Source organism: Cervus elaphus, chromosome 24 (assembly GCF_910594005.1).
Source record: "Cervus elaphus chromosome 24, mCerEla1.1, whole genome shotgun sequence".
Classification (NCBI taxonomy): Eukaryota; Metazoa; Chordata; class Mammalia; order Artiodactyla; family Cervidae; genus Cervus; species Cervus elaphus.
Window position 1 is genome coordinate 26,474,051 of NC_057838.1, and position 15,859 is coordinate 26,489,909.

Sequence of the window (15,859 nt, forward strand, 5' to 3'; positions counted from 1 at the left end):
AATCCCTCCAAGCACCAGGGTCTTTTCCAATGAGTCAACTCTTCGCATGAGGTGGCCAAAGTATTGGCGTTTCAGGTTCAACATCAGTCCTTCCAATGAACACCTAGGACTGATCTCCTTTAGGATGGACTGGTTGGATCTCCTTGCAGTCCAAGGGACTCTCAAGAGTGTCCTCCAACACCACAGTTCAAAAGCATCGATTTTTCAGCTCTCAGCTTTCTTCACAGTCCAACTCTCACATCCATACATGACCACTGGAAAAATCATAGCCTTGACTAGACGGACCTTCATTGACAAAGTAATATCTCTGCTTTTTAATATGCTATCTAGGTTGGTCATAACTTTCCTTCCAAGGAGTAAGCGTCTTTTAATTTCATGGCTGCAGTCACCATCTGCAGTGATTTTGGAGCCCAAAAAATAAAGTCTGGCACTGTTTCCACTGTTTCCCCATCTATCTGCCATGAAGTGATGGGACCAGATGCCATAATCTTAGTTTTCTGAATGTTTAGCTTTAAGCCAACCTTTTCACTCTCCTCTTTCACTTTCAACAAGAGGCTTTTTAGTTCCTCTTCATTTTCTGCCATACTCAGCCATAAAAATGGCCATTTGCAGCAACACAAATAGATCTAGAGATTATCATACTGAGTGAAGTAAGTCACAAAAAGAAAGATAAATACCACATGATATCATTTATATTTGAAATCTAAACTACAACACAGATGAACCTATCTATGAAACAGAAACAGAATCACGGACACAGAGAACAGACTGGCGGTTGCCATGGCAGAGGATGGGAGTGGTTATGGATGGGGAGTATGGGATCAGCAGATGCAAACTATGACATACAGAATGGATAAACAACAAGGTCCTAGTGTATAGCACTGGGAACTATATTCAGTATCTAGTGAAAAACTGCAAAGTAAAGGGATGTATATAACTGAGACACTGCTATACAGCAGAAATTAACACAATATTGTAAATTAACTATAATTAAAAAAAAAAAAACAATGGTAAGCTTTCCACGGCACGAAAGGCAGAATGTGGAAACTGCTACAGTGGACATGGAAATAAAGCTGAGGTGGGACTGGGGAAAGGTGATAGAACTTCATCGTTGGATGGTGGCGTGAGGTCTACAGGGAAGGACATGCGCAGCAGGTGCTTCAGGAGCTGGCATCTGGTGAGGGAAGGCCTGGAGTGATAAGGTGCAGGCGCCCCATGGAAAATGCCAAGGTGACTGTTTGGTGCAGAAACAGGGAGCACAAAGGCATGGCATACGAGGCTGGAAACCACCCTGGGGCTGATCATTGCAGGCCTGGACAGTCCTGCCAAGAAAACAATCTTTTGATGAGACAAAGAGATACCATCAGTCTTCAAAGGGAGGGAGAGACATGCTGAGGACCATGGGCTACCACAGACGAATCTCACTTGCATTCAACCATGAGACAGAAGAGGTGGCAAGAATACAAAGAACTGTACAAAAAAGGTTTTAATGACCCGGATAACCATGATGGGGTGGTCATTCACCGAGAGCCAGACATTCTGGAACGTGAAGACAAGTGAGCCTTAGGAAGCATAACTGTGAACAAAGCTAGTGGAGGTGACAGAATTTCAGCTGAGCTATTTCAAATCCTAAAAGATGATGCTGTTAAAGGGCTACACTCAATATGCCAGCAAATTTGGAAAACTCAGCAGTGGCCACAGGACTGGAAAAGGTCAGTTTTCATTTTAATCCCAAAGAAGGGCAATGCCAAAGAATGTTCAAACTACCACACAATTGCACTCATCTCACATGCTAGCAAAGTAATGCTCAAAATTCTCCAAGGTAGGCTTCAACAGTATGTGAACCATGAACTTCCAGATGTACAAGTTGGATTTAGAAAAGGAAGAGGAACCAGAGACCAAACTGCCAACATACACTAGATCACAGAAAAACTCAAAAATATACAATTCCAGAAAAATAAATGACCCAATAAAAAAATGGGCCAGAGAACTAAACAGACATTTCTCCAAAGAAGAAAAGGCAAGGGAATTTTAAAAACAGACATCTACCTCTCGTTCACTGACTATACTAAAGCCTTCGACTGGGTGGCTCACAACAATCTGTGGAAAATTCTTAAAGAGGTGGGAATTTACCAGACCACCTTACCTATCTCCAGGACACAAGTGTATGCAGGACAATAAGTAACAATTAGAGCTGGACATGGAACAATGGACTGGTTCAAAATTGGGAAAGAAGTACATCAAGGCTGTATAATATAGTCACTCTGCTTATTTAACTTTCATGCAGAATACATCATGCAAAATGTCAGGCTGAAGGAATCCTAAGCTGGAATCAAGAATGCTGGGAAAAATATTAACCACCTCAGATATGCAGATGATACCACTCTAATGGCAGAAAGCAAAGAGGAACTAAAGAGCCTCTTGACGAGGGTGAAAAAGGAGAGTGAAAAGCTGATTTAAAACTCAAGTCTAACAAAGCTGAGATCATGGCATCCAGTCCCATCATTTCTTGACAAATAGATGGGGGAAAAGTAGAAGCAGTGACAAATCTCATGAGTTTTCAAAATCACCACAGTGACTGCAGCCACAGAATTAAAAGATGCTTGGTCCTTGAAAAGGACCAAGAAAAGCTATGACAAACCTAGACAGCATATTAAAAAGGAGAGACATCACTTTGCCAACAAAAATTCATATAGTCAAAGCAATGGGTTTTTCCAGTAGTCATGTGTGAATGTGAGAGTTGAACCATAAAGAAGGCAGAGCACTGAAGAAATGAAGCTTTTGAATTGTGGTGCTGGAGAAGACTCTTGAGACTCCCTTGGACAGCAAAGATATCAAACCAGTTAATACTAAAGGAAATCAACCTTAAATATTCATTGGAAGGACTGATGCTGAAGCTCCAACACTTCGGCCACCTAATGCAAAGAGCTGACTCACTGGAAAAGACCCTGATGCTGGGAAAGATTGAGGACAGGAGAAGGGGGTGACAGAGGATGAGACGGTTGGATGGCATCACTTACTCCATAGACATGAGTTTGAGCAAACTCCAGGAGATAATGAAGGACAGAGAAACCTGGCGTGCTGCAGTTCATGTGGTTGCAAAGAGTTGGACACGACTTAGTGACTGAACAACAGCCAGACAGGGGCGAGCTCGTGGGGAAAATTGCAGGGAGAAAGCCATGGAGGAGTCGAACCGGTAACCTCAAGAGATACTGAAATACAGGGACTTCCCTGGTGATCCAGTGGTTAAGACTCCATGCTTCCAGTGCAGAGGGCATGGATTTGATTCCTGGTCTGGAAACTAAGATTCCACAAGCTGCACAGAATGGACAAAAATAAATAAAAATGACTTTCTTAAAAAGAGAGAGATACTGAAATCCCAACAGCCTTCACATGAGTGTGAGATGAAAGAGGACCCGGGGGCCACATTTCAGTCTGTGGGCAGCACTGACACACCTACTAATGGAAAGCAGTTTAACCGCCCTCCTCTCGAGGAAGCGTGAAGTTTCTCCCGTCATTCCAGAAATGACAGACAAGGGCCAGACTGGGAAGTCGGGTGACCTGGATTTTGATACTGATTATTTTCCTTCCTTGACCCCCAAACTTGTGAGCACCCTACCCCGCTGTTCACTCTGCAGGACCCTGGATGTGGTTCAAGGTGATGATTTGCTCCACTATCTGCATGCTGATGGTCTTACCAAAATGAAGCTCCCTGACACTCAACAACCTTCCTCTCTTGATCCCTCTGCCAAGATCACAGGGGTCAAGCCCTGGGCCAGGCTCACAAATGCGAAATAAAACCATACATTAATAACTCATAAGCCTGCTAGGAGTTGGTTTACTCCATAAAGACATACTGAGTGCCTTCCCTAGTGCTGGGACACAGACATGAGAACATCACTGCCCCCAGGAACCCTCTGTAAACAGGAAGGGGAGATGACTGCCTTCCCTTTTATTGCTATTAATAACACAGCGACCAATCATGGCTTACTCTCCCTGGGCCAAGTATATGTACTTTCAGCTCAGTTCAGCCGCTCAGTCGTGTCTGACTCTTTGTGACCCCATGGACTGCAGAACACCAGGCTTCCCCATCTGTCACCAACTCCCGGAGCCTGCTCAAACTCATGTCCATCGAGGTGGTGATGCCATCCAACCACCTCATCCTCTGTTGTCCGCTTCTCTTCCTGCATTCAGTCTTTCCCAGCATCAGGGTCTTTTCCAATGAGTCAGTTCTTCGCATCAGGTGACCAAAGTATTGGAGTTTCAGCTTCAGCATCAGTCCTTCCAATGAATATTCAGGACTGATTTCCTTTAGGATGGACTGTTTGATCTCCTTGCAGTCCAAGGGACTCTCAAGAGTGTTCTCCAACACCATAGTTCAAAAGCATCAATTCTACGGCACTCAGCTTTCTTTATAGTCCAACTCTCACATCCATACATGACTATCAGAAAAACCATAGCTTTGACTACACAGATCTTTGTCAGCAAAGTAACGTCTCTGCTTTTTAATATGCTGTCTAGGTTGGTCATAGATTTTCTTCCAAGGAGCAATTGTCTTTTATTTCATGGCTGCAGTCACCATCTGCAGTGATTTTGGAACCCAAGAAAATAAAGTCTCTCACTGTTACCATTGTTTCCCTGTCTATTTGCCATGAAGTGAGGGGACTGGATGCCATGATCTTAGCTTTTTGAATGTTGAGTTTTAAGACAACATTTTTACTCTCTTCCTTCACTTTCATTAAGAGTCTCTTTAGTTCTTCTTCGCTTTCTGCCATAAGGGTGGTGTCATCGGCGTATCTGAGGTTATTGATATTTTTCCTGGCAATAAATATGTCCTTTATATTTACATATCTTGTATTCTCTCATTTAAGTCCCTTGCTGGGTAGTTGGCATCATGTCTGCTTTACAGATGAGGAAACTGACACTCAGACAGGTGAAATAAGATGCCCAGCATCTCACAGGTGAAAGTGTTGTGGCTGGGATCTGAATCCAAGGTATTCCCACCTGCAAAGTCCACGGGGCCCCCCTACCCCAGTGAGCTGGGCACACATATTTGTGTCTGCTTCTGTATCTTTGGCACAGTACTCCTCAAGGCAAGTTGGGGGCAGAGTCTGGGCTCCTAAGAGACATTCTGACACCTCCCTCCCCAACTCCTCATCTCCCTGGTACACATGCCTGTGTCATATCCTCCTCCTCCCTGAAAAAGAGACAGGTGCCTCAAAATCTAAACAGTATTATCATTTTAGACACTGGCAACAGTCAAGTTCTAGTTTTAAGAGGTTAGTGTGAAGAGTAGAAACGGCTTTTGAATGCAGAAGAATCCCAAGTGTGGAGCATGTTTACAGATGGAAGAGGTGACTTATGCTTCGAAAGAACCTACAGCTCAGTATTGCAGGAGGATGTGTCTGTCTTTGATCCCCACTCCATTTCTTTACCCAATTCTTTCCCTAATTCAATCTCAAAGAGTCTACCACTTTCAGACTGATACCAGGTATCATGGAGATCAAAGTTGGTTGTCAAGGTCAAAAGCAATATGTGGCAGATATTACAGGGAAAGATTTAGAACAATGACAGCAGTAAAACATAGACTGGTACTAAAAAAAAAGAAAGAAAGAAAGAAAAAACAGTGATGTATTGGTACACTATCAAATTGAGAAAAGAAAATTAGAAAATAATTTGTATTAAGGAGTTTTAAACACCCTTTAATATCTATCTAATGACTTGAAATAAGCAATTTCTATTGTTCTAGAATTAAAAAATTTTTTTCGTCTGATCCTTTTTATCCACAACACACAATCTCTTACAGATTGATACCATCAAAGTATCCTCTGAGAGACATCTACACCTTAAAGAATTACATAAAGCTACCACTGTGGAAATTGAAACAAGAAATGATGCTCTCTGATGAGATACTTATTAGAAAAAAGAGGGAAATCTAAGAGAATCCATAATTCAGGATTCCATGACTACTTAGCCAAGCTTTACTGTTCATTTACAGATGAGCAAATAAAAACAAGCAGGTAGTTCAAAGGCCACTTTCATCTACTGGCTTTACAAGTTTGGGTTAAAACTTATTGACTAACTATCATCTTTGCTGAGGGGCTCTTGGAATTATTTATTAAGCCACACGAAACAAGCCAAATACTTCACCAGCTTCACTGTGGATAAAAGATGCCATTTATCATAATGATGAATAAGAGAGACTAAACCAGGGTTGAGGGACTCATTCTTGGCTCTTGCTACTATGACTCTTGGCAAGGTATCAGAACGGTCTGCTTCCAACCTTAGTTTCTGCATCTATCCAGGCCAGTATTCTACCAGTGATACCCAGCACTTGTGACTTAGCTGGGACTCCAAATATATCAGTGAATTCCTGTTGGCCGTGTGCTATCATGTGATCTAAGGATCAGCTAACTCAGTTGGTTAGAGAAAACATGAAAGGAGACAGGCATGTGGTGAGAGCTAACACTTGGCCCAGAAAGTACTCGATGAACTCATATGCCCTTCCTGTCTCAGACCACAATGGCAGGTTACAGTCTGGGGCAACCTGACTTTTTCCATGGCCACTAAATACACACCTCCAGTTCTCAAAAGCATCTTGCAATTTCACATTATCGGCCATAAGGGAAAGCAAGTGCAAGGTATATGCATGCACACGTGTGTGTGTGTGTGTATCTATGCATATATATTCATATTACATGTATGTGCATGTGTGTTCATGCCTGATAACTCAATCCACTACTCCTCACTAGCTAACTCATACTGCTGGAGGTGGTGGGAGCACCATCTCCAGACAGCAAAGACTGCATAGTGCATGGCCAACCCCACAATGCAAATGACCTCTTGAGTTGCTGGCAGTTCCCTAATAAGTGCTGACTAAGTCTTGTCTTTGGCCCCTCCTGCTTTCTTTTCATATTCAGATTAGCTGACATTGGTCACCCAAAGATGACTATCGAATCATATGCTCTTTTTCAAACTGAAAAACACATTAGAGGGAGATGAGAGAAAAGAGAATGATGAGAATGTGGGGCGTGGTGTAGGGTTGTTGGAAAGGCGGGAGGAGGGGCCCTCTACCTGCAGAGCCAGCCGCACGACTCCGGAAGTGTAGGTCAGCATGCCGTGCAGAATGTCTAACAGCGAGAACAGCAGGGCGGCTGCAGTCTCGTTGTTGTTTTTGTCGTCCACATCCAAACACAGTGTGGCAGTCTCAGTGAACAGGTTACAGACGTGACGGACCAGTCCTGAGGGTAAAATAGGAGAAGGGCAAAACTGTCATCATAAAACATAAGAATAAAGTGTCACGTGAAGCCAATAGACCAGGCACATGTATTCTACATTCCATAAACTCTGAACAGTCCTTCAACTATATCCGTACTAGACACACTTGGGAAAGGTTTTGAAAACGCAGGTCCCCACCCCTCACTCCCAGAGAGACTGCCTAGGAGCCTGGGGTTGAGGCCTAGGTATATACTTGCTAAAAAGCACCCCAGGTTGATTCTGATGGGAGGGTTCCCGAAATTACACTTTGAAAAACACCATCCTACATGGACAGGTTTCACAGGGACAGAAGAGTTGCTGACACTGGAAGAAAACGTGTTGGGTGTGAACACCCTGTCCCCAGGTTCTGTTTAAAGGCACAGTTCTTCTTCATGGGATGGCCCAGTGACCACAGGTGAGTCTATTAGGGGAAGCACGCTGATTGAAACCGCCCACCCTGGCCAGGCACCATAGGAACCATTTGCAGGAGTTGTTTTAGGACAGGAGGTCCTGATAAGGAACAGGGAACTAATAGGCCTCCACCAACCAGAAGAGTTCGGGAAAGGTCAAAAGGAGACACCACCTGTCCGACCACCTCCCAGAATCATCCTCTCTGGCACCCATCTTGGCTGAACAAGGCGTGCACCACCAGGAAGGACTCTGAGTCAGAATGATTGGCTAAAGACAACCGGGAAACTAATCCCATCACCATAAAATCCGAGACTGCAAGCCATGTGACAGAGCTGATCTCCTGGGTTCCCTTACCCTCCTGCTCTCCACCCGGGCGCCCTTTCCCAATAAAATCTCTTGCTTTGTCAGCACATGTGTCTCCTCAGACAATTCATTTCCGAGTGTTAGACAAGAGCCCAGTTTGGGGCCCTGGAAGGGGTCCCCCTTCCTGCAACAAATCCAAGGATCTATTAGGATTGACAAGTAACTGGGTCACCTCAAGAAGATAAAGCAATGAAGTGCTTTTTTTCACATGCATTCTCAAAATTATGAAATGTAACATAATGATTTCAAGCACAGTGAAACTGAGAAATTGCCAGGTTCAATCATTTTGTTTCTGCAAACCTCATATTTACAGTGTGGTTGGTCTTCAACTTTTAGTTTGATGTACTTGTTACAACAAATACATTTAAGCTGATGTTTTGTATTGTTTTTGTTATGTAAAATTACACTTTGAATTCCCCAAATGATTCAGATGCAAAAGTGATGAAAAGACAACATGAAATGTCATAAATCGAAATGGTGAGGGGGTCCTTCAGTCTGAAGAGATCAGCATCGTCTGAATGTTCTAGGAAAAGTGAATCTTCCAATGTAACTATTCTACACAAGCAAACTGGAGAAAAAACAGGGTAAGGAAATATGACATGTGTTATAAGCTGGACCTGCAATCCATTTATTTATTGGACCTGCAATCCATTTGTCCCTAGTTCCCAGATGATCAACTAGATGGAAACTGCCCAGCACAGCCATCCAAGCTCTGCTATCTTTCCCAAACACAGCACATTGTCATTTCCAGTAAACCGATCTGCTTTTCCTAGACAAGTGCAAAGTAATTAGACTACAAAGCAATTAATTCTGTCACTAAAGGCAGACAGAAACCAAAATTACAGGGCATCAATCTAGGTTGTACTCCTTGTGCTGAAAATTGGCACAGTCACGAAGTTGAAAATAAATATATTTGAAGGGAAAGGAATCTGCTAATGAATTAATAGCAAAATTTCTCGATTGAAAGACAAGATTTGATAGTACAAGTCATCAACAGCATATGGTAAAGAACAGCAACTGGTAAGACACGTGCATCACACTGGCAGGCATTCTCCTGTGAGTTATAAGGCATCCCTCAAGGGCATGCTGTGAATCAGCTCTTGGCGTTTGTGAGCTGCAGGTAGAGCAGAAGGGCTTTAAAAAGAGGTTACCAGGGGGAAAGACTGGGGGGAAGGGATAGTCTGGGAGTTTGGGATGGACACGTACATCCTCCTATATTTAAAATGGATAACCAAGGAGGACCTACAGGGTAGCGCAGGGAGCTCTGCCCCATGTTCTGTGGCGGCCTGGATGGGAGCGGGGTTTGGGGGAGAACAGATACATGTGTATATATGGCTGAGTCCCTTCATTGTTCACCTGAAATGATCACACCGTTGTTTGTTAATCGGGAGTACTCAAAATACAAAATACAAAGGTCTTTTAAGAGAGTCGTATTTAGTAGACACATGCTGTCGGAGAAGGTGTCTTCCTTTGCGGAGTTCACGATCACTCTGCGACACAGCATGCTGGTGGTCGGAGGAGCAGGGGACCCAGCTACGTGAACAGCAGAGGAGGACACAACCCGTCAGAAGGAGGCACTGACCGCTGGATACCCAGCAGCGTGCTGCTTGACTCAGACTAAACAGATGAGGAACAACTGTGCTCTTCCTGAGTTTCATTCAGTCTGCAAGGAAGGAGTGCAAATAGAGCATGCAATCGAATCCCTCCTGGGCTGGACTCTCCAGCTTGTTGTGTGAAGGAAAAAAGACAGCAAACACCAAGCTCTGACTATAAACACAGAAGTCACCGCCTGTCGTGGAAGGTGCCCATATGAGATTAGACATGAAATATGACCTAAATATTTCTTCACAACCGTGACAATGCCAGCGAAGCCCATTAATATGATGTAAGAGGCCTATCTGTCAGTGCTCTTCACAGAACTTTCACTGAAGATGAAAACACACATTTTTCTTGTTTAAACTATTATGAAAACGAAGAAAGCCATGAGAAATTTTAGAAAAATGAATCCTTATCACCCGCTTCAGTAATTATCAACAGTTTGCCATTGTCTTAAGTCTCCTTCAACCTCTAACAGTCCTTTCCCCACCTTCAATTTTTCACGCCATTTATCTGTTGGAGAAATGAGGATATTTTTCCTATAGATGTTCTTGTAGTGCTGCTCCTGTAACCGTGCATTTCCTGTAAACTGGTAATTAGACCCAGAGACTGGATTTACTTCAGGTTTGATTATTTTGGCAATAATACTTGGAGCTGGGCACTCTGTATTCCCTGTAGCATTCTATCTGGAGGGATATACTGTCTGTCTGTTCCACCCTTAATGACGTTAAATTGACCTATGGGTTCAGGGATAGTTAGCCCAACCCATCCAGTATAAATTTTCCCATCAAACATTATCTACTAATGTCCAATGTCCAGTCCCATTATTTCATTATGGCAATACAGACATGGCAATACAGAATTTTCAAATTCTATCAGTCCTTCTGTATTTTTTGAGCTGGTTTTCTCCTGTAACAGACAAAGGATTAATCTCAAAAATATACAAGCAACTCCTGCAGCTCAATTCCAGAAAAATAAATGACCCAATCAAAAAATGGGCCAAAGAACTAAACAGACATTTCTCCAAAGAAGACATACAGATGGCTAACAAACACATGAAAAGATGCTCAACATCACTCATTATCAGAGAAATGCAAATCAAAACCACAATGAGGTACCATTACACGCCAGTCAGGATGGCTGCTATCCAAAAGTCTACAAGCAATAAATGCTGGAGAGGGTGTGGAGAAAAGGGAACCCTCTTACACTGTTGGTGGGAATGCAAACTAGTACAGCCACTATGGAGAACAGTGTGGAGATTTCTTAAAAAACTGGAAATAGAACTGCCACATGACCCAGCAATACCACTCCTGGGCATACACACCGAGGAAACCAGATCTGAAAGAGACACGTGCACCCCAATGTTCATCGCAGCACTGTTTATAATAGCCAGGACATGGAAGCAACCTAGATGCCCATCAGCAGATGAATGGATAAGGAAGCTGTGGTACATATACACCATGGAATATTACTCAGCCGTTAAAAAGAATTCATTTGAACCAGTCCTAATGAGATGGATGAAACTGGAGCCCATTATACAGAGTGAAGTAAGCCAGAAAGATAAAGAACATTACAGCATACTAACACATATATATGGAATTTAGAAAGATGGTAACGACAACCCTATATGCAAAACAGAAAAAGAGACACAGAAGTACAGAACAGACTTTTGAACTCTGTGGGAGAAGGTGAGGGTGGGATGTTGCGAAAGAACAGCATGTATATTATCTATGGTGAAACAGGTCACCAGCCCAGGTGGGATGCATGAGACAAGTGCTCGAACCTGGTGCACTGGGAAGACCCAGAGGAATCGGGTGGAGAGGGAGGTGGGAGGGGGGATCGGGATGGGGAATACGTGTAAATCTATTGCAGATTCATGTCAATGTATGACAAAACCCACTGAAAAAATAAATAAATTAATTAAAAAAAAAAAAAAAGAATCTTCGTCAGCTGATTTGGATATCACAAAATGTGGTTTGTAAAGGAAGGGCAAGGTAGATGGTTGATAAATGTTTCTTTGTTGTCATCTGCCTGTTTCCAAAAGTGATTTTGGAGTGTCTGGAGGTCCTAAATGTGACCAAACTGGTTAGAGATTACTGAAGTTACTAATCAGTTCACTATGGAGCATCATTGTGAATGTAATAGATTTTTAAATAACATATCTTATGAATATTAATTTATTTCAATCATTATTCTTTTATGCTCAACTTGTTCCATCTTTGGTCACTGAGAGAGGGCCCTTTGAAGTGTCCTACCTTCCGCTAAGATAATATGTCCCAATTTCACCTTATGAATTACTGCCTAAGACTGGGCATTAGCTCCTTCTCCAAGGAGTCCTGGTTTCTTTTAACGAGAAGGGTATTCAGAGACCATGATCTGAGCACAAGAAAAACTCATTGCTACTCGGCCACTGATTAAGTGGACAGAGATAAGTATACACCTTTTAGACAGGGGAAAAAACAATGAGTTCATGCAGATACTTCCCATTTCAGATTCCAGAAATGGACCCTCATCTATGAGGTCAAATGATTTTCAACATAGGAATTCTTTAGAAAAATGAAATTATTTTCAATGAAAGAGAATAGAAAAACTGATTAGCTGTTTGAGAGAAAAAAGGTGCCTGACCACTACCTCACATAATATTAAAAAATTAATTTCAGGCAAATCTCAAATCTAAACATAAAAGCTAAAATTACAAAAGTTCTAGAAGAAAATGTAAGAGAAGATCTTCACAACTAAGAGATAGTCGTGAAGATTTTTCAGGACTCAAAAAGTCCTCATCATTTGAAAGTGGATAAATTACACTGCACCAAAAATTAAAACTTTTGTAAATTAAGAGACACCATTAAGAAACGCATGCTAAGTTGCTTCAGTTGTGTCCAACTCTTTGCAACGCTATGGACCTTAGCCCACCATGCTCCTCTGTCCATGAGATTCTCTACACAAGAATACTGGAGTCGGTTGCCATGCCCTCCTCCAGGGGATCTTCCCAACCCAGGGATGAAACCTGCATTTTCTGTCTTCTGAATTGGGAGGGGGGGGTTCTTCACCACTAGCGTTAAGAAAAAGACAAGCCAAAGACTAGGAGAAAAATTTATAAATTACATATCTAAGAACTTATATCCAGAACATATAAATAATTCCTAAACTCAATAATAAAAAACTGAAATATCTAATTTCTAAAATGGGTAACAGCTTTGAACACTTAGTTTACAAAAGATAATGTCAAAAAGCACATGAAAAGTGTTCAACACTGTTAGCCATCAGGAAAAGGAAAGACAAAACCCACTGAAATGTTATGAAGTGATTAGCCTCCAACTAATAAAAAAAAAAAAAAAAAGAAAGCCACAGTGAGATACCACCACACAAACAGAAATAATTAGAATGAAAAAAATAAAATAAAATAAACCTGACAATACCAAATGGTAGTGCAGATGCAGAGTGACCAGAACTCACAGGCATGGCTGATGGAAAACAATCAACAATTTTTTTTTTTAATATTTTTTTTTACCATATTATCTAGCAATTCTACTCTTAGGGGTTTATCCAAGTAAAATGAAAACATATATTCACAAAAAGACTCATTAGACCTGTAGTCAAAATAGCCCCACGTTGGAAATAGCCCAGGTGTCCACCAACAGGAGAACAGATAAACAAAGAGATATCCATTCATACAATGGAGTACTTCTCAGCAATAAAAAAGAATGAGCCACTGAATCCCACAACAACACGGCTGAATCTCAAAAAACAAATGAGGCCAAGAGACAGACACCAGAAACAAATGAGGTGTATAAACTCAGTGGTAAGAACATGTTTAAAGAAAAACTCATCTATATTGATTGAAAAGAGAATAGTAGTTGCTTCTGAGGGAGGGGTTGGACAGAACTTACTAAAGTGACAGAAATGTTCTGTACTTTAATGAGGTGTTGGTTACAGAAATGCATATATATGATATATATATAATATATAAGGTATAAATATAAGGTCTGTTTGTTTCACTGTATATAAACCATACCTGAACTTTTTAAAAAAATCTATTTTTAATTGGAGGATAATTGCCTGTACTGGTTTCTGTTGTACAACAATGTGAATCAGCTTTAAGCATATATGTAGCCCTTCTGTCTTAAGCCTCCCTTCCACCCACCCTCATCCCACCCTTCCAGGTCCTCACAGAGCACTGGCCTGAGCTCCCGTGCTACACAGCAGCTTCCCATGAGCTGTCTATCTTACACATGGTGGTGGATATATACATCAAAGCTACTCTCTTAATTCACCCACCCTCTCTTTCCCCTGCTACGTCCACAAGTCCATTCTCCACATCTGTGTTTCTATTTCTACCCCACAAATAGGTTCATCAATACCACTTTTCTAGATCCATATATGTGCATGGGCTTCCCTCCCTGGAGGCTCAGATGGTAAAGAAGCCACCTGCAATGCAGGAGACTTGCGTTCAATCGCTGGGTTGGAAAGATCCCCTGGAGGAGGGCCTGGCAATCCACCCTAGTATTCTTGCCTGGAGTATCTCCATGGACAGAGGAACCTGAAGGGCTACAGACCACTAGGTTGCAAAGGGTCAGACACGACCGAGCAACAAAGCACACGTCAGTCAGTTCAGTTCAGTCGCTCAGTCGTGTCCGACTCTTTACGACCCCATGAATCGCAGCACGCCAGGCCTCCCTGTCCATCACCAACCCCCAGAGTTTACTCAAACTCATGCCCATCGAGTCGGTGATGCCATCCAGCCATCTCATCCTCGGTCGCCCCCTTCTCCTCCTGCCCCCAATCCCTCCCAGCATCAGGGTCTTTTCCAATGAGTCAACTCTTCCCATGAGGTGGCCAAAATATTGGAGTTTCAGCTAATACACAATATTTGTTTTTCTCTTTCTGACTTGCTTCACTCTGTGTAACCGGCTCTAGATTAAAACAGCTAAACATAAAATTGACTGGGATAGACTGGGCGGGGTGGAGGAAGTGAAGTGAAGCCGGGGGTGTGGTTTCCACTGGGATGACAGCAGTATTTACTGAACACGTGCTTTCTGCCTGGACCTTTACTTGGCTTTTTACATGTCATATTTCATACGAATTCTCTAACAGCTCCAGGAGAGCTCATTATCCAGATGCTGTTATCTCCACTTTGTATAAGGGAAAACAAAACCTCATGGCATTTAAGTCACCAGTTCAAGGTCATCAAGTAAGCCGAAGTCCCCAAGTGATCTGGACCTGCATATATTATAACTCTTGAGGTCCATGGACTTTTATAAATACCACGGAGCCTCTGGGAGCAGCCAGTGGGGAACTGAAACCAGAGAGTCAAAGAAGAGGCCTTTGCAATTTGGCCACGACCAAGTGCTGGTGGGGTGGGGAACAAGAAGTAGGCAGAAACATCACTTAACAAGTGTGATTTGTAACTCTGTGGCAGCAGTAAGGTGTGGCGAAAAAGCCCCAGAAAGAGAAAAACCAGATTCTCACTGGAAGCAGTGAGCAAGCAAGTTTTCTAGGAATAATAAGTTAGTTTTCAAGACATACTGAGTTTTGAGATAACGTCCAGATGCCAGAGTCCAAAGGTAGTTGGAAATGAACACATAGAAACCGGGTAGCAGTCAGACTTGAAAACAGAGGTGGAAGATGACTGGAGAGGGTGGGAAAGTTCCCAAGGACACACAAGGCCCAGAGTCTAGGACTGAAGGGCGAGTAGACCCTAGACAGGAAAGGGATTTATAGGAGAAGTGGAGGCAAAGGTGCCAACATAACAGAAAAAGAATCACGATAACATAATGCCACAGGTATCAGGGAATGAGTAGAATCAATGAGAAAAATGGTGTCAAGGGTATAGAGTTGACACAATTTGAAGCCTGAGAAAAGTTTCCAGGTCCCTGATGACTCGTTGGTAAAGTCCGTAGGGTCCTATGCCCTGACGTCAGACTTCAAGTTGCCAAACCTTCTGTGTTACATCTTCCCACATACCAGATAGGTTTTGACACATTTGCTTCCGTGCTATCCGGAATTTCCCCACAGAGGGAGTTAGGAAATAGAGTTTCTTGGAAGGAAGGGGAGTGTAGACTGGCATTTTCACAACCACTGCAGAGGCCGAGGAGGTCACCCTCGCCTGACCCACGGGACCCAAGGATAAGTCTGTTAACACGGGCAGAGCGCTGTGAACGACCTCACACAGGACACGCTTTCCTAAAGTGAAGGAATACATCTAAGGAGGTGGTGAAGGGAAGGGAAGGGA

At 42.7% G+C, this 15,859-nt stretch overlaps 1 protein-coding gene across 3 annotated transcripts in view; it reads right to left on the reverse strand.

The window, feature by feature from the left end:
- The window catches only part of ULK4 (unc-51 like kinase 4), a 496,555-nt gene that overhangs the window by 164,969 nt on the left and 315,727 nt on the right, over nt 1–15,859 (reverse strand). For all 3 annotated transcript variants that reach the window (XM_043886762.1, XM_043886763.1, XM_043886761.1), the window contains one exon: nt 7,075–7,241. In XM_043886762.1, coding sequence (XP_043742697.1) covers nt 7,075–7,241 — 167 coding nt within the window. The remainder of the gene's footprint in view (nt 1–7,074; nt 7,242–15,859) is intronic.